Here is a 21,413-nt window from a genome sequence, read left to right on the forward strand (position 1 = left end):
GTGTGTGTGTGTGTGTGTGTGTGTGTGTGTGTGTGTCTGTTCGTGGGCACTGCCGATGCTCCCAGGAGAAACCGAGGGAGGCGAGTGTGCTGTGTTCCCGAGGATGCAGGATGGAGACGGCCCCACCGACAGGTCCAAGAACAAAGGCCCCATTTTCTGAAAGCCGAGGGGACCCACGGCACAAGGGATGGTGGTCCGTGACGAACGGCAGGTGGTGTGGGAGCCCACAGACGTCGGTCCGGGACTAACGCAAGGCCGGGACACCTCGAGGTCGCCAGAAGTGTCCCTGCGGCCTGCGAGGGGCTCGCGGAGAGGACGGCCCGGGGCAGCAGGCGGGGCCCTGGGGGTCCTGGACCGTGGCACGGGGCGCGGGGGCTGCGGGGAAAGCGGTGTGCTCCCAGCACACACGTGTCTTTCAGCAGACGGCAGCGGCTCCTGCCCCTTTCCCTCAGGGGCTTCCGCACACGCGGGCCTGGCCTCTCGGGAGAACACGGTCTTCACGTGTGTGCCCCTGGAAGCCCCGCGTCTGTTCTCTCACTACTCTGGCCCCCGCACACGTCCGCTCGCGTCTTCAAGGACGGCGCTCGGCTGCCTCCACGGCGCATGTGACACGACAACTTAACACAAGGTAGTTCCCAGGGGCGCGGGAGCGCACCCACCTTCCAGACAGCTCCATCCGCCTTCCCCAGGGGCTCCACCGCCACGAAGGCGTGTTTGGTCCCTTAATGACCATCGAGGCTAAAACTCACTTAAAACGTGGTCACGTTTCCTTGACCGAAAGTAGAAAGAAGTGAAATCTAGCCCACAGAGCTGTTCTGAGGAAACAACGAAAACCACAAAACCACAAGAAGCTTTTGAGGAGGTCAGAAAGCCTGGCGAGAAGGCACTTGGGTTTGGAATTGGACGTGCGCTACTTGGCGGGAGAGCCGCGGCTCGAGCTAGCGGACACCCACAGTTGAGCCGGGTTCCTGCTGCGGGCCTGGCCGCTTGCTCTGAAGACAGAACTTAGGGGATTTCTAGAAAGCCCACAGCGATAAGTGGTGTACCCCTTAGCATAAAACTCTACACGAATGCCAGCTAAGGTTACTGAGTTACTAACCGATCCCTTCATTGTCCGTTTCCGTGGAAGGGGACGTGGAGAGAAAGAATTTATTTGCAAAGCTAGAGAATGGCCTAATACGTACGACGCAAAGCCAGAGGCTTAAAATCTACGATGGCTGCTCCACGTGGGTAATAAAGACGCTGACAGCAATTACGTGCACGGCAATCATCCAAACAAAGTGGCAGCAAATCGGAAGACGTGGCTAATCAGGAAGTCCCAGCTGGGTTTTTTAAAATACGACATAGATCCTAAATACAGTGCTGGAGACCCCTTTAGAAAGCCTCGGGAGCGGTCGGCGGACGGCTCTGTCTGGCCCCCGGGCCACCCGGCGTCCACGCGCAGGTGCCTCAGCCTTCCCCTTGCGGTGCTAAGTGCCCGTCTCCGCGAACGAGATGTCCGCACCCAAAATAACTCACAAGTTAGTGGGCATTTACTTACCGCAGACTCTGCTCATTGCCAAAACCATATCCTCGTACACTGAAAGGAAGAAGGAGAGGTGCCGTTACGACGTACGCTTTTATCAGGACGCAGCATTTTCATGTTTAATTAAATGGATACAGGAAATCCTCATGTTCGTTTGAAAAATGAAACATTACAACGGTGACATTTATCCATTAAAGGTTCACGTGTGTCATAAATCCCTCTAACCTGTTGGCTTTTTAAACAAGGAACAAGAAAACCTTACGCCACGTAAATCCAACTATACCTTTAATTGAATTTAACTTCCTCGCTGTTTCAATCATTTTAACTGCATTAGTAATGGGATAAAACCTGGCTTACGATGACACACTCAAATGGCGTTTCTAATGAAGGCGAAGTAACATCACACATTCTTCTAGAACACTGAAGCAGGTTGGAATGGAAATAAAACACAAATCTACTTTCTCCTGCTGCGTTACCGCCATAAGGACACAGACGGACGTGCCCTCATAGCACATGGCATCCCGCTGGCAAAACGGATCTCTCGTTGCGGGGAGCAAAGAGGATTTTGTTTTACCTTTGCCAGCGATCTCCAGGACAGACACATCTTGACCTCTGTCGTCTTTCAACGTTGCCTTGTATTCGCCGAGGTCCTTCTTTGACAGCTGCAAGAAAACATACCCCACATGCGTGTAAAATCAATGCCAAGATGGAAAATGTAAGAAGTGCTAATACGGTTTTTAGCCAACCCTGGGAATTCAGGCCACAAACTGGGAGACAGCGCAGGATTTGCAAGTTATTAGAAAGACGAGCTTTTGTTTGGCCCTCCACCGTTTCATACAACACGGCGTACCTTCGGTATGAGGAGCTGACAAACTCCCTTCTCCAAGTCAGGCAACGTCTCCGTTTCATACAGAACATCATCCTTCAGCCATTTGAAAACTGTCTCTTTCTTAGTGTTTGCAACCTACGCGGCAGAAATCTTACGGTTAGTATGTGAATCGCTCCAGGAAAAAGTCTCTGGATTTTAAATCACAGACTTAAAAAAAAAAATACCATCGATGTTTATTATAGCCTCAGACAGAGGCTTATGGAAAAGCTGTCAGTCCTAATAATGGCCAATAGACTTCTAAATTCCAGCTTCTGAAATAATTAAGCCCTCACAGTTGCACACAGAAGGACAAATTGTCCTAGTCCGCGGAATTAAATGATGTGAGGCGCTTTTGGTTTATATGAAATGCCAGTAATAAAAACAAGTCGTAAGCGGTGTATTTTAAATTTGCAGATAATACGAAATACTCTTAGACGTCTATAAGACCATTCACTGGCTGCTTTTTGGCAGTAGGACATTTCAGATGTGTCCGTATGGAGTGAATGCAACCATAACACAAGATAAGCCCACTGGGACTGGGAACTCCCCTTCTACTAAAATTCCTCACAAGTCAACCTCTGACGTGAGCTCAAATTTGAAACTAAGCTCTGCAGAATTCCAAGGGGGAGTACGCATGTCGATCCACATGCTGTGACACGTACATCATACGGGTGAGAAAGAAGCCTGGTTCCTATGAACGGAACGTACCGGCCACACCAGAATGCACGGGCTGGACTTACATCCATTTCATTTACAAGATGCATTTACGTCCCATACGGGCTCAGCCACAGTGAGGTCAGTGTCGAACAAACAAATGACAAGTATCCAGACAGCGAGACTCGATCCGATTGCGCGGTAGCACGGCCCAGAGCTTCCGCGTGGGCCCTGAGCTGGTGTCACTGGTGACAGCGTCAGAGCGCCATCCCCGGACAGCAGGGACTCTGAGTGTGCTACTCACGCTTGCACCCCAGGCCACGGCGGCACGCCCACGAATGTCTGCTGAGCGGGGGGACGGACTGTTCCCACCAGACTGCGGGACAGGAGCTTGGTTCTCTAGCCGGAAGCAAGAGTTGACAATAAATGGCAGGACGGACTGCATCCAAACAATTCCGGCACACGACCTCCCGTCCCTAACCAAACCTCGGTATCCATTTTCAGTGCCAACCCTCCTCCTCACGTCCTTCACCTCAAGTCAGTACTACTTTCCCTGACTCTGGTTTTCCTGGCTGCGTTGTCCTTGAGCGCTAAGTAAACCCTTTCCAAGGGCCTCCCGCCTCTGTTCTCTACAACAGACACCCTCAACTGGCTTCCCGGTCCAAGAGCTGGGACGTTCTTCTGCCCCTGGAGGACTCTGGTCTTTCCTCTGTACTCTCTACGATTTCTCTCTACTGCTCCTAAAATACGGGCCCCTGAAAGGTACATAAATACCTCGAAAAGACAGTAGCAAGACCCCCAAGACATCCACGTGGCACACGCCTGACTCACTCTCCAAGAGGGAGCGCCCTGAGTCCCCACGTCTGCTGTACCAGAACTTTCTAGAAGATTTTCTTCGGTTTCAGACTCAAGTTTATTTTACTACAAACTTTTCTTTTAAAAGACGTTTTTTTCTGGGGCACCTGGGTGGTTCGATCGGTTAAGCGTCCAACTCTGGATGTCAGCTCAGGTCATGGTCTCGTGGTTCGTGAGATCAAGCCCCGGATCTGGCTCTGTGCTGACAGCAGGGAGCCTGCTTGGGATTCTGTCTCTCTCCCTCTCTCTCTGCCCCTCCTCTGCTACCTCTCTCTCTCTCTCTCTCTCAAAATAAATTCACTTTAAAAAATATATACATAAATAAATTAAAGACGATTTTCTGTGATGTTATATTATGAATTATGTACCCTTGCATAAATTACCTCCACGTGTCTCAATGTCTCCACTGTTTCTTAAGTAAATTTTAAAAATCTGCCCAAGTATCACTGAGGGAAAAACTACATAAAATAGGTGACAGAATCACAGGAGATGGGGACACAAGTACACAAATTAAGTGCATTAAACTGCAAAATACTCAAATCCCAGTTAATATGTATTCAGTTTCTCCAACAGCTGTGTCTAAACACTTATAAATCGCTTTGGTCAGGGAATGTGAATTGTCCTCACGGATTATATGTGAAGGCACATACCACTGGGATGATAGCAGATGTACACGCAGAAGGAGAATTCCCATTTCGCCCATGGGGGCGGGTACTCAATGCCCACAATCAGAAAAAGACAATGACCCGACCACCACCAGCCCCTCTGCCCCGGCTGGCCAACGAGAGCCGCTGACTGTCTGAAGAACAGACCTGGGCAGTTGCTGGGGTCGAAAACTTTGAAGATACACACCTTCTTTGCATTTGACAATCATCTGAAAACACTGTTGCTCTTCTGATCCTGTTTCCGAAGCAAACGGCCCGTCCTCGGGGACCCTGTGGAGTTTCCCCGTAAATACCTACTGTTCCCACTTGCTGACCAGACACTTGTAACTTCGGTGCCCGTCAGCTTCTTGTACTTCAAGAATGAGGTGGGGGCGCCGGGCGGCTCAGTCCGTTCAGCATCCCACTTTGGCTCAGGTCATGATCTCGCGGTTTATGAGTTCATGTCCCTAATCGGGCTCCGTGTGGACAGCACGGAGCCTGCTTGGGATTCCCTCTCTCCCTCTCTCTCAAAAATAAATACACACCCACTCACGTTCTCCCTCTCTCTCAAAAATGAATACACATTAAAAAAAATGTTTTTAATGAGTTTGTCTCTGTCTTCCTTGTAAGCATACCGGGGTAAGAAACTCACTATGAGAAGACAGACATCCAGGAATTTTTCTGAAATAGCTCTATAACAACCTCGAGTGTGTCAAATATCAAAACTTTAGCCTCAGTTATTACACACACAAAAGAGCCAGGAACAGGGCCTCTAGTTTCAAATTAGTCGCCAACACCAACAATGAGTGGGGATGAACAGGAAAGGTCGGGGTAAGCATGGGGTCTCAAGGCCCACCGGGAATGCACCGAGGGCGCCCACGGCCCTCACGCGGCTGCCTCCTGCAGACCGTCCTTACCTCACGCCCCCTGTCGCCGGGCCCTGTGCCCCTGCCGCATGTCAGCGCCCTGCACGTTTCTGCACCTGAGCACGGGCCTCCCCTTTACCCCGGCCCCTCATCTGACAAAAGCAACGTGGAGAAGCCGGCATCCTGGTGCCCCTGCCCCGCCACCCCAGCAACCCTACTATCACCCGTCTCCTCCTGCCCCCCCCCCCCGAATGCCAGCTCCCTGCACGGATGCACACCTGCATGGCCCACCTGCTCCTTCTCCATCAACCCATCAGGCCAGGTGCACAACCGGCTGACGACTGAAATCACCAGCACACAGTGCCCGTTCTCACCTCCTCAGACTGGCCCCTCACGCCGTGGTGCTGAGCGTCACCCGTTCTCACCTCCTCAGGCGAATGCCGCTCCATCCTTTATCCTACTTTCCTTTGCTTTCACCCCATAACTCTTTGTTCCCGACTTCACTGAGATACAGTTGACAATATCATTATTTAAGTTTAAGGGATACGACGTGATGATACGATATATTCAACTACTACGAGATGGTCACCACCTTGAGATTAATTAACACATCCATCCCCTTACATAATCACCTTTTTTTTTTGTATATTTATGGTTGAGAACTCGAAGATCTACCCTCAGCAGTTTTAAGGGTGTTATATGGTATTACCAACTACAGCCACCATGCTGTCCATTTACCAGCCCTCGAACCACTCATCTTACCACTGGAAGTTTGTGCTCTTTGACCAACTTCTCCCCAGTTCCATAACCCCCAGCCCCTGGCAACCACCCTTGCATGCTGCTTCTGTAAGCTCAGTTCTTTTAGGTTCCACATATACGTGAGATCGTACGGTATCTTCCTTCTCTGTGCGACTTACTTCGCTTGGCACAATGCCCTCAAGGTCCATCCATGTTGTCACAAGTGGCAGGCTGCCCTTCCTTCCAAAGGATGAGTAACACTCCACATTAAGGATACACACGCTGCATTAACCCATTCATCTGCCCACGGACACTTGGCTGCCTCCTTCGGCTGTTGTGAAAAATGCTGCGGTCCACACGGACGCACAGGTACCTATCTGAGTTCCTGGTTTCAATTCCTTTCTCTGCCGGATCCTCAGTAATTCTACATTAAATTTTTGAGGACCTGCCTTACCATCTGCCACGACGCCCAGCCTCCGAATATCCACAAGTTGGCAGTTTCCGAGCTCCGTTGCTTTGTCCGTGCCCTGGTTCTCCCTGGAGAAGTCTCTCCAACCTGACTGCCCCTGGACCATTCCTGGTCTTCCTCCAGTGTCCACCCCAAAAACCCTCACTCTGTTGAAATTCTCTGTTTACCTTCTCTCTCATCTGCTCGTCTGTGAGTAGCTTGAGGAACAAAACCCTGCATTATCGATCTTCCCCAGCACCTATGATAGTGCCAGTCCTGCAGGAGATGCTCCTTAAAGTCTGGTCCCCCAAACAGAGCTCTGTATAGTCAGTAGTAACTAAGGCTTACTTTACTATTCAATTGTTAAAGAAAAGCGTGAGGAGCATCTTATTCCCAAAACATACCTTTTATTTCTTAAAGAAACCACGTGAGCGGCACGGGAATCACCGGATGAATGTCATCGTGGCACACTGTCCCTGAGTTCACTCACCAAGATCTTAAATCTTCTAAACGGCCCACTTGACTTCCCTGGCATGCCACCACACCATAGTCCCCTCATAAAGAGCAGAGACGGGCACGGAAGTGCACGACCACAACGTCCACAAGACGCAAAGTCGCTCGGCACGCCCACGTGCGGCGTTTCTTCGCGTCCTGGGACGGACGGCACACACTTCCCCGAAAGGGCTCTTGCCGGCCCCTGGACGACACCTTACCACTTTTGTTGGAGCTCAGTCCTCACCTTACAAACAAGTCGAACCTCGCACTCGTCTGTAACATCCCAGTGCAAATATTCAGCAAAATGAGGGCCTGGGGGGAAAATAGAAAAGTTTTAAAAGGGGGAAGAAATACACACACACACACACACATATATATATCACACCCACGCAATGCATACACACACACACACACACACACATATATATTACACACATACATATACACACATATATATCACACCCACACATACGCATATATAGACACACACATATATACACATATATATATATCACACCCACACACATATATATCACGCACAGGCACACATATACATATATGTGTGTGTGTCTATCTATACTTGTGATGCATTTTGAGCAGAAGAACATAGCTTTTCTGTTTGAAACTGAGATGACATTTCTGATGGATGTACCCTTTCCTCATCACTACCCCCCGAATCATTCACGTGGTAAGTACTGAGTTCTGACCAGCCCCGGTCCCCAGAAGCTCAAGGTCATGGCCTCCAAAACACCAGCTCAGGTCTAGCATACGGGAGTGGCCTGGAGATCCAGCTCGCACTTTGCATGGTGCCCCAGATTGAATGGGGGACCATGGGAGACTATGTCGCTGTGGGATGGCCAGACCACAGAGGGATGGAAAATGTGTGTGAGTGTGGGGGGGGGGGGAGGGGTGGAGTGGGACTGTAAGGAGACCAGCGGGCTCAGGAGAGACTAGCTGGTCTGCAGGTTGGCCACAGAGCCCAGGTACCTCTGGTTACCCTGATCATGTCCCTGATTCGCAGTGACAGAAGTATGAACACTACATAGTAGATTCCGGGACTTTTAAAGGTAGAAGCAAGAAAAGAATACAGATGAAATCCATGTAAAGTGCAAAAAACAGAAAAATACCCAAATTTCTGCAGATAAAAACCATCTAACATCGCGGTCATTTAAAATAGCATTTAGTCATCGGGCATTGAGAATTGGCTTTAAAGAAGCATTCAAATAAACACTGAGTCTGGGGGCTCCTGGGTGGCTCAGTTGGTTAAGCGTCTGACCTCAACCCAGGTCATGATCTCGCAGTTCATGACTTCAACCCCTGCATCAGGCTCTGTCCTGACGGCTGGGACCTGGAGCCTACTTTGGATTCTGTGTCTCCCTCTCTCTGCCTCTCTCCTGCGTGCTCTCTCTCTCTCTCTCTCAAAAATAAATAAACATTAAAATTTTTTTAAAAAAGAAAACACTGAGTCTGTTGGGGGCTCATGCTGGGGGCGGGTTAAGTACATACCTTGCTTCCTGAGGAACTCCTTTCTTTGAAATTCAGCCTCATCCAGAATAGCCTTGAATGCTAAATTCAGTATTTAAGGGGGAAAGAAATGAAAGATGTTTGCTTCTGTGTGGTCAACACAATTTTCTTTGAATTTTCTTTTACAGGCACACAAAAATAGTGTTGCATACCGTCTCCGATGAGAACCAGAGAAGACTGACTTTTGGCTTTTCCGTCATGAATCTGCACAGTGTAGGTGCCTTCGTTCTCGATAGTAAATCGGTCCATGACCATCTCGATAATGCCCGTTGCTTTGTCGCATTTAATTCTGTGTTTCTGGAAGCAATGGGGGAAGTAGAGAGGTCTACAGTGAAATTCCATCTTCCGGTCTGATCCCTGACATTAGGTAGTGGCATAATGTCACTACTGCATCTTCGGGGACTGGGACGTACACAGAAACACAGAATGAAATTTTATCCACTAAACCTCTTGGAGAACGGCACATCCACCAAGGGGACACAATCGTCCCCTCGGTGACCAAGCCCACGTTCTGCGTGGGAGCCGACGATGCCAGGAAGGCTCACTCCCAAGAACAGGCGCCTGGTGCGAGAAAATTAGACACGCAGGAGGGACAAAACGGTGTGGATGTCAGCGTACCCCACGCTGACCACGAAACCACGGGGAGCCAGCAGCAACGCACCGCGTGGCCTGCGGCTCCCAGGCCGCCGTAGGAGCTGCGTGTCAGGTGGGCAGAGGTTTTCTGGAGGAGTGAGGAGGAACTGTGCGTGCCTTGGCAGTTCTGGCACCTTGTGCCCGAGTCCTTCCTGAGGCCACGACCCGACACGGCCTCTGAATGCTCCCAGCTGACCGCCGGCCCCATGCCCTTCAGACTGGTGTGGGGAGCACTTGTCTGAACAGCCCTGGGGATCGGCGGGCTGCCTTCCCCTGAGATCCCCGCAGTGCCCGCCTGCCCTACAGGGCCATACCTTGCCCCGGTCCAGATGTCCTCTCGCTGTCCGCCCGTCCGGCTGGACGGTAAATCCTCAAGAGCGAGGACTGTCCTCACCCTTTCCACCTGGCACGTGAGCGCCCAAACAAGCATGTAGGGGATTCTCGACGAGAAAGTCAGCCTGTGCCGATCGGCTCATTTTGCCGTCTACGGCGCTGAGCTGGCTGTGGTCCCTGACCGCAGCGTAGTTCCCCACCGACGCGTCCGACCGGGGACATGACCCCGTGCTGCCCCGCCCACCCGAAGCCCGGCTTCCTTTCACGCTGCTCTCATCTTTCGTGACGAGCTGACACACGCGGACGTTTTGTGGTGGCTAACGGACTCCATCTTATTCCCACCTCGGACACCACGGAATCTGTAACTAAGCAGGGCCACGGAGGTGCGGGGACCACATCCAAAGAATGAGTCGTCTCCGATGCAGAGAATCAGCAGGGAAAGGACGGCACCAAGGCACTGGGGCTCCTCCCTAGAGATGCTGCTCACGGCAGGGCCTCGACCTCCGCGTGCCCAGGGTGACCTACAGGACGGCCCCTGCCGGCTCTCGTCCTCCCATTAGGCTGAGCCCCACTGGGACTGTGGCAGTGACTCTCCAACCTGAATGATGACCTCGCTCCTGAGAGGGGGAGGCCCACGAGCCAGGAGAACAGAACAAACACCCGTGACCCGCGGTCAGCAGGCTAAGGAAACCCCATTGGCCCCCTAGAAAGTGCGCTCCCTGACATGCCCCTTTCTAAGAGTTTAGAATTTCTGTCTGCAGGTAACTTAACAGAAAACCTGTGAACAGGGGCGCCTGGCGGGCGGGAGGGGGGGCGGTCAGTCAGTTGAGCATCAGACTCTGGATTTCAGCTCAGGTCGTGATCTCACAGTTTGTGAGCTCGAGCCCCACGTCGGGCCCTGTGCTGACAGCTCAGGGCCCACTTGGAATTCTCTCTCCCGCTCTCTCTGGCCCTCACTCTCTCTCTCTCCCTCTCCCGCTCTCTCTGCTCCTCCCCCACTTGCTCTGTCTCATCTCAAAATAAATAAACATGACTTAAAACATCTGTGAACGGAGCCAGAGAAACAGGACTCACTTTCTGACAAACACCGCGTGTAATTTCCACGGTGCTGTCCTCTCTCTGAGACCACACTGACGCCTCAGCATTCCAAATGGCTGTGTCCCAAGAGACTTCAGAACACAGCTATTGGCAAAACAGCAACTTTGCCCGGTTTACCGGTGAGCGCATCTCCAGGAGCATCGGGCACCGTCTAAACTCTCCCGCAGGAAGGCCAAGGCCCCCGTCTTTGCCCGCTCCCCTCCGGCTCCTGGCATCTAGCTGTCAAACCGCCAGCGCTCAGCACAGGCAGCACCAGGCTGGCCTGCCCCCGCCCACCTCCCCCAGACTCACCCCGGGCACCCCTGTTCCCCAAGCCTTCCTAACGGCTTGGGCCTCTCCAGTCTCTGCTGCCCCTGAGCTCAGATGGCCCTGCTGCTCTGTTCTCAGTCCCTGCATCCTCCCCTGAGGGACCCGGTCCTCCAGCTCCAGGGGACCCTCCAGGAGGGCAGGCTCACCTCACTTCTCTGTCCCTACTGCTGGGCTGGCTCCGGGGGACCATCAAAAATGATTCGCAAAACATACCCCGCGGGAGACAAAGACGACTACCACATTCTCAGTGGTTAACGATGAGGCTTCAGGTCCTGGCTCATCAAATACACCTTGTAGGTTTTAAGTGAATCAAACCTACTCCTCGGCCCTGACTTCCAGTCAACATTAAAAAACCACCTTCATAGTTAGAAATTGCAGTGCGATTTCACAGACATACGGCACACGATATGTGCTTGTTTGAGGTCATTTACGCCGTGTCCAGACGGGACGCTGGTCTGTGGAACGTGACGGGGAGACAGAAATGAGCAAGAAAGGCTGGCTTCAGATCGCTTTCCGGGAGAGAGAGGCCAGGGTAAGAGGCGGTACTGATCACAGAATGTGGAGTCACTCCTGGTGGGGGTGGGGGAGTGCGGGGGGCAGGAGGAGGGGAAGGCCTGTAAGTAAGGGCACACTCAGACACCTGTAAGCAAGGGGACTCCAGGAGCTTCCTTGTCAAGTCTGAGAAGCAAAAACACGGCACTCTCACCCCCCAGATTCTTAACAATACAACAGCCGTTTCCATTTTCTCGGCTTCCGCACTGTGGTATCTGGGCAGGTTTTAGGAATTCATTAGGCTTCTCGCTATTATGCAGCCAGATGAAGCTCAACGATTTTCCGGGTGCCATAAATACAGGCTTTTATGTGACTTACGCAAAATAACATCAATCTTCACGTGGGAAAGTCACCTGTGGATTGCTAATTAACCAATGAAACAGCTCAGCCCTACTCCAAAAGATTAGCCACGCAGCAAAGACATCAGTTTTTAAAGCAAGGTCTATGCAGCAGGTAGGAAATGTTAATCAAAAGATGTTCTTCAAACAAAGTGCAATTACACTAACTTCCTTTTCACCTCCTGGCACGATCTCTGCTCGAAGAAAATGCCTCCAATTCCTTCATCATGCCGTACTCTCCCAAGGACAAGAGTCACGTTTCTGGCTTGTTTGCAACCAGGAAGAAAATACTGCTATCTGTCAGCCGATCCTCCCACGTCTACGATTCTAACGTACGTCACTGTTTTTCAAGGTGAAGAAAAATCACATGCTCTTTGTCCATTCAGGATTTCTGCCCGATAGCCGCTCACACTACCAGATGAGCTTTACCAAACGCCCACCGGACACAATGCCCGCACTAGGGGTGAGGGGCCCGGTGGGAGGCACCTGCGTGGCTACAGTGATTCCCCCATTTCAACCGCCCCGTGAACGTGTGTGCAGCACACACAGGGGTGAGGCGTTCAGGGGTTAGTAGGATGGTACACGGACCAAGGACACTTCACGCTGAGCATCCAGGGGAAGAGTAGAGGAAGTACAGTCCCCTAGCTTTCCGTGCAACAGTAACGAAAGGGCCCATCGAGCAAGGTTTTCCTCTAGCTGGATCTCCAGGTGAACTATAGTTACTAGACAAGAAGAAATATGTCGAAACACAATCAAGGTTCCACAGCAAGAAAAGGAATATTTAGAGTAACTGTAGGATTCGTTGCACACAATGAAAAGCAGAACAACGGTAAAAGCGTTCGAATCCCAGCACACTATACATTGTTGGCGATTCTGCTGGTCTTTGCCCAGATCTGCCATAACAGAGAGCAGCCTAAAAGTTCAGGGAAGGTATAGAAATAGATTTACCAGGAGGTGCCTGATATGGGAAGTTCTCCGTGGGAGGGGGGTCTGCCGGCCATGTTGCAAAATGCATGCCTTCAAAACCACGATCGAGAATAAATACACCTATCCATCAGGGATATTCCCACGTCCCTCGTGTCACCTGGACCTTTTGATAAAACCAGGCTCAACGTCTCCGGGGGGGGTGCCTGGGTGGCTGAGTCGGTCAAGTGTCCAACCTCGACTCAGGTCATGATCTCGCAGTTCGTGAGTTCGAGCCCCGTGTCCGGCTCTGTGCTGAGAGCTCGGAGCCTGGAGCCTGCTTCGGATTGTGTGTCTCCCTCTCTCTGCCCCTCCCCTGCTCACACTCTGTCTCGTTCTCTCTCAAAAATAAAAAAACATCCACAAATTAAAAAAAAAAAACAGGCTCAACGTCTCTAAAACATAGCGTGTCATTTTTTTTTAATGCTGGCAGGCTGGGATTCAGAGGGCTTCCGATCTCTTCTCTGGCCCAGGCCAATCTCTGAACATCCCAAGAATCAGCCATCACACAGGCATCTCACCAACCTGCTACACCCCAAATTCTACCGCTCAAACACAGAACACTGACTTTAAGGAACTGAAGTAAAACCTGGCCCTCTTCAAAGCCCCAGATCACTCACACATGAACTCACCTCGCTGTCGGAGACTTCTCTGTCGTTAATAATAAATCGGTAGCTGGCATCTGGTGATAAGTGCTCAGCCTGGAGCCAGAAGCGGACCTGGCCCTTATCAAAAATCTCATAAGCTAATTCTGATTTCAAAGGAATTGCTACAGGAAGAAAAGAAATCAGAAGTCAATAATGCATGAATCCTTATGAGAAAAACTGCTACATATTGGTGGAAAGTATCAATCCCAGTTATTAAATTTTTTGCGAACGCGAAGCCCAGGAGTACTGAATTGAATTATGAAAACCCGAAATAAAAATAAACCCCTCGTTAGCCTGCTGTAGTTAAAGGCGTGCCGTGCGAGCTTTGTGTGCCCGTCGGCACAGCCTCGCTTTCCTGGCTGATCCGACGGCTGCCAATGTATGGATCTGTGTATTCAGTGTAACTCAATCACCAAAGGTGCCATCTGACTGATTCACTTGGATTAGGAACAGCTATGCTAAGCCCCAAATTCTAACCACTCTCTATGCAATACAAATTTCTACGACTTACAGTACCAATTCGTTTTTGTTTTAAATGTGCAGGGGACACGCCTGTAAGCTGGGAGCGTGAAATGAAGGCGCTCTGCCCCAAAGAGCTCCTCCGTGAGCTCCGTGCGGCAACGAACACCCCCCTCCCCCGGTTGCGTCAGCCTGCAGGGTCCCGGGCTCACTTACTGGGATTTTTGATTTCGTTGCTCAGGGCCATCAGACGTTCAAGCTCTAAAATTAAGAAAAATACTCTCGTCGGTTTTGCCCTGTACATTCAGAAGTTTATAAACAATCGAGTGGAGATGGGACATCACCGAGATTTAATCTGGGGTGGTGTAAGAAATGTGAACCAGAGGGGCGCCTGGGTGGCTCAGTCGGTTAAGCGTCCCACTTCAGCTCAGGTCACGATCTCGCGGTCCGCGAGTTCGAGCCCCGCGTCGGGCTCTGGGCTGATGGCTCAGAGCCTGGAGCTGCTTTGGATTCTGTGTCTCCCTCTCTCTCTGCCCCTCCCCCATTCATGCTGTGTCTCTCTCTGTCTCAAAAATAAATAAACGTTAAAAAAAAAAAATTAAAAAAAAAAAAAAAAAGAAAGAAACGTGAACCAGAAGTGAAAGCACGAGTCGGAGTTAAGCCACCTTCAAACACTCTCTTCGGCTGAGATCCTCACCATTTAATAACCCGGTCCCGACGGGCGGTGGGGTGTGTGAGGGCGGAGCCTTGGGGACAGCGGGTTTGGGGTGGGGGCAGCTTGCAGAGGGGAGGTTTACAGAGATCCATTTTCAGACCCTCTAATTCCATAGGATCCTAATATGGATCCGGCAGGCTGGGGACAGGTGGGTGGTCTGTGATTTTCTTCCCCCTGCAAGATGGCCTTCTTCCAAATGCTTCGCCCCCGCCCCCCCCCCCACGATTTCACTGTGATGTATTATTGCCACAAGTTAACAAAAACAAAAATGCATCACTCCTGAGTCTCAAGGACAAGCTAAGAAACCCTGAAGGTTCTCAGCCATTTCTTCCCTGCTTCCTTCTTTCCTTCTCTCCTTCCTCCTCGATGAGAATTGAGAAAGGCAGCCGTGGTCACGAAGGCATGTGTGAACACGCTGATGTGAACTCAACAATGAAGTCGGACTGCTCCTGACTGGACGGCTGGCCTGGCTTCCCGATGAGGTCTAAGGGTAGGAATCCCCGTAAATCAAATGGGCAAAACCTGCAGCTTCATCCACAAGACAGACGTCCAAAGTCCACATACGTTACAGAACACACTGTAAACGCACATCATTCGCAACTATTTAAAAGGAGGGGCGCCTGGGTGGCTCAGTGGGTTAAGCGGCCGACTTCGGCTCAGGTCATGATCTCGCGGTCCATGAGTTCGAGCCCCGTGTCGGGCTCTGGGCTGACAGCTCAGAGCCTGGAGCCTGTTTCAGATTCTATGTCTCCCTCTTTCTGACCCTCCCCTGTTCATGCTCTGTCTCTCCCTGTCTCAAAAATAAATAAAACGTTAAATAAATTTTAAAAAATAAAATAAGAGTAAAGACGCCATCTAGAAGCTTAACGATGGTGCCGAGGGGGTACAGACCACTCTTCAGGGTTACCTAGGGGTGTTTGGAGCCTGAATGGTTTGAGGACCACTGAGTTGGGTCAGAAAAGGCAGCCTAAAAGGCACTGCAGCAGATTGTGGATGTGCCCCTGTCTCTGGGCAGGGGCACACTGAGCGAGGATCCCACACGCAGACGCTGTGCAGAGCCCCCCGCTGGAGTCCTGCTCAGTCTGGTGAAATCTGCATTTGCTTCACCAGGCTTCCCAGCACCTGCACTGGACACACAGGGGCCTGATGTCATGGGCAGGGGGCGCCTCCTGGCAGGGGCCCAGGCCGCTCCCACCTACCCACACCAGACGGCCACTCTAGGTGAGCTTGCCTCAGGACCACACTGCCTCCGGCCACCACGCCACGGGTGGCCGCACAGTCTGCTCATCAGGCACAAGAGGCATTTTAATAGAGGGCTCGGAGGGACTCAAAAGCTTCAAGGACCTGAAGAAACCTGTCTGGAACTGCACGGTTCACCCCACATCCTGGTAAGGCTGACCTTGACCTGCACGTACGGCGGACAAGGGCTGGACACAAAGAGACCGAAGCCCAGGCAGCACAAGAATCCGCCTCCCGAGGCTCCCTCGTTTGCCTAGCGGAGTCGGGTGTGTGAGCCCACCTGAGACCACCTTCCCCGAGCCCCGTGGCCCGAACAGACTTTGCTCATTTCCTCCTTCAGTCTCCTACTCCTAGGAGAGCGCGAGAGGTTGACTCTGCTGGCTAGACCCTATTTCACACGCCGAAAATGCATGTTTTCTTTTATCGTCCTGATTATTCAATGTTGGGAGGGAAGGGGGCGTCTTCCATACGTGTCCCTTGCATCAATCTCACGGACTTACCTGCTAATATGCCCCTCCCTGCTTGCAAGCCTCCGAAATGTAGCAAAACCCAACGTTAAAAGCACAAGAGGGAAGAGGTGACCGCCTGGAGGGCACAGGTGGCTGAGCATCTGACTCTTGGTCTCGGCTCAGGTCGTGATCTCAGTTGGTGGGTCCGAGCCCCGCATCGGGCTCTGTGCTGACAGCGCGGAGCCTGCTTGGGTTTCTCTCTCTCCCTCTCTCTGCCCCTCCCCTGCTCACTCCCTCTGTCTCTCTCTAGAAATAAATAAACTTGAGAAGAAAAAGCACAAGGGGAAGCTATAAAGGCAGCAGGTCCTGGGCCGGTGATTTACATGGCAGACGGACTACAAGCTCCAGAGTCTCCTCAGTCCCACGGTAGGTTTGCTTCTGTAAATGTCCCGCACCCCAGCCTGCCCCCAGCACACGCCCTTTCCCTAAGTGAGTCCTTCCTGTGTTGCCGTCAATCTTTCCAAGCATCACACGCCGAACCAGGCGAGCCCACGTCACGTGGACCTTACCTTCTTCATCCAACACAAAACTGGAGGACACTCCGTCGGTGTCGCTTACGGACACGGAGTACGTTCCTAAATCCTCTTTATCCGGCTTTTTGAAGTACAGCTTCGAGCTGAAAGGGAAGAAGCATAGGAAACGTTACCGTTTGTGACGGTCCCCCGGAGTCCCAGCGGCCAGCTCCAAAGCGGACTTACTGGTCTCCCACCGTCTCGATCCTGAACTTCCCGTCGTCTCCGACCTCCTCGTAGGCTTTGCACCAAGTGAACTGGGAGGCGTCTGTCATTTCTTGGCAGTCAAAGCTCAGGTAGATGTTTCCTTCCTCGTCCACACCCGCACTGATCTCCTTCGTGCCTGAAGGGCGAGGACACAACTAGACGCCTTAGGATTCTTTTTTTGGAGGGGTGGCTCCTTTTACCCCGACTCATCAGGTTGCTCTCCACGGTCACCGAGGACGCTGAGTCGGACCCGTCGGAGGGCAAACCACGCGGGAGCAGAGGGCAGAGCGCGCTGGGCATTCCGTCCATCCCCCTCTCTGCGTCCAGTCCCGCCATGGAGAGCGTGTCGGCCAGGAAGACCCTTCCTCTCTCAGATCTGGCCCCTCACCCCTGCTAGGGGCCCAGGCAGCCGTGGGCACACGCGGGCCCCCCTCTCTGCTCTCCTTCCCTGAGGGGCAGTGGCGGGGGGGACTTCTGGCTACTCTGGGAGCAGGTGGACACCCGGCCCATCGCAGGCCAGTCCGAGTCGGCCCCTCGGGAACCAGGGACACGTCAGCCTGGGCAGGTACGAATAGATCACCGGTTTCCGAGAAGACAGAGAGGCACGGAACGCCGGGTGGCAGAAGGAAATGAAGCCAGCCCCAGGGAGGGGAACCGCCGACCCCCCCTGGCTGCGGCTCGAGCCCACTCCTTCCCCACGTGCCCTGTGCGCAGACCTCGTCCTCAGAGGTCACCTCCACGGGGCTTTGGCTACTTGGAACCACGAGCAGTACCAACGGCTTCGTGAGCTCCTGGTCCAGAGGCAGCAGTGAAACGAAGACCACCGTCATCCCCGCCGGTTGCGGTCCTCCTCCACGTAAAGCTGCCACTGACTCTGCCACGTGGCCTGGGGCACCCCACCCTGACCCGAGGGTCTGCCAGGGCACGGGGCTGGCTGGACACACGCGCTCCCGTCTGCCGCTCAGCTGCTCCAGCATTGCGACGGGACCCAGCCGTCGCGCGCTCCCACGGACACAGAGCGCGCGCCCCTCCTCCCGCAGCCCGGCCACCGCCTCGCGTCGCTACGCGCCCCAGTCTCACCTGGTCTGGCCTCCACCAGCACCGGCTCAGACGTGTCCGACGGCCTTCCCACCCCACTGGCGTTCACAGCCCGGACCCTGAAGACATAGGTCTTACCCTGGTGCAGGTTACAGACCTTGGGAAGACAGAGAAAATACCCCATGTCAGTCGACAAATGACACAGACTTTATACTTTTCACATGTGACCGTGAACCTGCTTTTTAAAAAAGCAATTCATTTTCCAGCTAGAACGGCTGCACGCAAGGATCAAGGAAGGCCAGAGGTGAGACAGGCTGACGATCACTCCCAGCCTTACTTTGCAAGAGCAAACACTCACTCTTCAATGTTGCTACATTGTTTCTTTTTTCTCTGCATGTTTCAAAGCAGAATTAAAATCACACCTCCAGTTTGCAACCTGAGGTTCATACTTAACACGATTCTATGGGACGTGAGTGCTAACTGCGCAAGATATCCCATCATTTGGAGGCATGAAGATTAAATCATTTTCCTCTCGCACATACGGAGGTAATGTGTACCGCAATCCACACTGGTAAGTAAAGTATACCTAAGTCATTTGTTTTGCTAGATCCTTAGAAGCTGATCGGTTCATTCAGAAGAACCCGATCTTGTTTTACACTGTGGGCTTGCTTCCCAGAGGCTGATGCCGATTTACGTGTCTGAAGGTGCAGCCGGGGACACAACTCAGGTGTGGTCTTTACGTACAGGCGTGTACGTGCCACGCCACGGAGACCCCGGTCAAGCGACGAAAACCCCTGGGTGAGGGCAGTTGGGGAACAAACCAGCCAGGTGGCCTCCTGCTCCAAAGACCAGGGTCACAACTGCCCCCAGTGACGGGCAAACCGTAGGTGCTAAAAATAGAAACATGTGGAGCAGGAACAGTGCAATCTTGTTAAATGTACTAAAGCTGTGCGTGTCTCGGGCAGAGTCTGTGAGCGATCCTGAATTATTCGGACAAACTCCAAGGCCTGGAGCGCAAAAAACCAGTAGTGGAGACCGTGCACGGTGGCACCGAGCTATGCGGGCGGCCGCCTGGTGGCTCGGAGCCCGTCCGCAGAGGGACCAAAGTCACCCTCCCCGCGAGGCAGCGAGCGAGCGGAGGAACACAGTCACCTTTAAGTAACGGTTGGCGGTTGCTGCCTCATTCACGGTGCTCCATTCTCCAGAATCTTCCTCCTTATAGTCCACAAAATACCCAGAAATGGGGCTGTTGCCCGTGTACATGGGCGCCTTCCAGAGCATGACCAGCGACGTGTCCCTGACCTCACAGAACGTCAGATCATAGGCAGGACCTGCAAAGTGGAACATACCCCATGCCCATGCACGCACACGCCGGCCACATAGCACAGCCCCCGCCCCGGGGAAACACTACTTTTTCACACCACGGTCATCGCTAATCTGCCTACTGAATGTCTCTATCGGCGTTTGTCCAAGAACGTCCGGGAGGAGCGTGGAGGGGGGAGTGGGGGCGTCCGGCCGGCCCCACAGCCATGCATGGGGCACGGGGGGCACTGCGGCCACCCTTGCGATGGCTCGTGAGCCCACATCGCTGCTCAGGACCAGCAGCCTGTCTCACAAACAGAGCAGGTGCACCCAGGTGGGGCACACGTGTTACCCACCCCCACCCAGGAAACCTGTCCGCCGCAGCGCCCGCCCCCTGGCCAGCCCCATGCGTGCGCAGGGCACTCGGGGCCCCAGAGGGGACTCGTACCAGGCTCAGGCATGGTCCACGCCTCACACTTGAAGAGCTCGCTGGGGTCCGACGACTGCCCAATCCCCGCCAGGTTGACGGCCGCGATTTTGAACTCATAGAGTGAGCCTTCTGTCAAGCCATCCACCTACGCGGATTATTCAAGTTAACGCATGAAATAAGCGTTGTGTTGCAGTCCGTTCACGACTGACTCACGAATGAACCCCGAGGGAGGGTCCATGTCGGTAAACTGTGCAGTGAGGTCAGGGAGGGCTGCGGATGCCCCTGCCGCATGTGGCCGCTCCAGGGGACCTCACCTGCTTTGCCCTGTTCCTTCCTTGCATAACCTCGCCTACAGGGGCGGCGTGATGACCCCCCCCACACACCGGCAGATAGGGCTCTGAGGGCTTGAAGACACGAAGGCACAGAGGCAAGTGAACAGTAGAGCAGAGGGGCCCGCCCTCAAGCCCCCGTCCCTTCTGTGAACGCCGGCACATTGGCCGCCACAGGCTGGGGACCCGAGGCCTCCCTGCCAGACCAGGTCCTCACTCTGTGACACCGCGCAATCCATCACCGTCCCCAGCACACCGGCTGGAGGCCCTTCGGTTGGGACCTCAGCCACACGAGGGTCTGTACCCAAACGTGAGGGAAGGCCTTGACCAGGACCCTTAGCGCTGCCTGGCAGTTTCCAGACAATACTGTCTCTAAAAATAGATGACCTGAAAAGCGAGTGCGTTTCAAGTTCAACGGCCTCGGGCGCCTGGGTGGCTCAGTCGGTGAAGCGGCCGACTTCAGCTCAGGTCACCACCTTGCGGTCCGTGAGTTCGAGCCCCATGTCGGGCTCTGTGCTGCCAGCTCAGAGCCTGGAGCCTGCCTCGGATTCTGGGTCTCTGTCTCTCTCTGCCCCCACCCGCCTGCTCATTATTGTCTCTCTCTCTCTCTCTCTCTCTCTCTCAAAGGTAAATAAACAGTAAAAAAAATTTTTTAAGTAAATGCTTTTCTCATACACACGTGAACACACATGCACACACATGTGTGCACTCATACCCATTCATAAATACACGTACACATTCATATGCTCACGTGCACACACAGGCACATGTGTGCATGCTCACGTGTTTGCACTGTGCACACACGTTCACACACACAAGCCTGTGACCTACACTGTGCGAACGAGGAGTGGGAATGTCAGAGGTCAGAAGAGAAAGCCCACGGGCTGCTGAGGGTTTGTGTCTGGATTCGGTCCCGGATCTTCCTTCCTCCAAACCCACGTCCTTCCCACTCTCTCCGCTCGGACAGAACAGGCGTTTGGACAGGTGACTCCCTCGGGGGTGGGCATGCAGCCTTGCTCAGGAAAACCGCGACAAAGAGGGGGGGGGGGGGGGGGGGGCAGGGGGACTCCCTGACTGACACCTGCTGGGCGCAAACCTCACATCCCCGCGGCCGCTCGCTGCGACAAGCTCGGGGCCTGGAGCCGGCCGCGGCGGTGTCCCTGACCCCCCCCTCCCCCGCCCG

The 21,413-nt window shown here is 53.1% G+C and overlaps 1 protein-coding gene across 1 annotated transcript in view; it reads right to left on the reverse strand.

Annotated features, from left to right (window-relative positions):
- MYOM2 (myomesin 2) overlaps positions 1-21,413 on the reverse strand; it is a 68,997-nt gene that overhangs the window by 8,436 nt on the left and 39,148 nt on the right. The window contains exons 18-30 of the mRNA XM_049631821.1: positions 19,920-20,046; positions 19,322-19,500; positions 18,212-18,326; positions 17,111-17,267; positions 16,922-17,028; positions 14,166-14,210; positions 13,476-13,612; positions 8,770-8,914; positions 8,600-8,659; positions 7,338-7,405; positions 2,376-2,489; positions 2,100-2,187; positions 1,541-1,579 (exon numbers count right to left, since the gene is read on the reverse strand). Of these exons, the coding sequence (XP_049487778.1) occupies positions 1,541-1,579; positions 2,100-2,187; positions 2,376-2,489; positions 7,338-7,405; positions 8,600-8,659; positions 8,770-8,914; positions 13,476-13,612; positions 14,166-14,210; positions 16,922-17,028; positions 17,111-17,267; positions 18,212-18,326; positions 19,322-19,500; positions 19,920-20,046 (1,381 nt within the window). The remainder of the gene's footprint in view (positions 1-1,540; positions 1,580-2,099; positions 2,188-2,375; positions 2,490-7,337; positions 7,406-8,599; positions 8,660-8,769; positions 8,915-13,475; positions 13,613-14,165; positions 14,211-16,921; positions 17,029-17,110; positions 17,268-18,211; positions 18,327-19,321; positions 19,501-19,919; positions 20,047-21,413) is intronic.

The sequence above is a fragment of the Panthera uncia genome, chromosome B1 (genome assembly GCF_023721935.1).
Source record: "Panthera uncia isolate 11264 chromosome B1, Puncia_PCG_1.0, whole genome shotgun sequence".
NCBI classification, from domain to species: domain Eukaryota; kingdom Metazoa; phylum Chordata; class Mammalia; order Carnivora; family Felidae; genus Panthera; species Panthera uncia.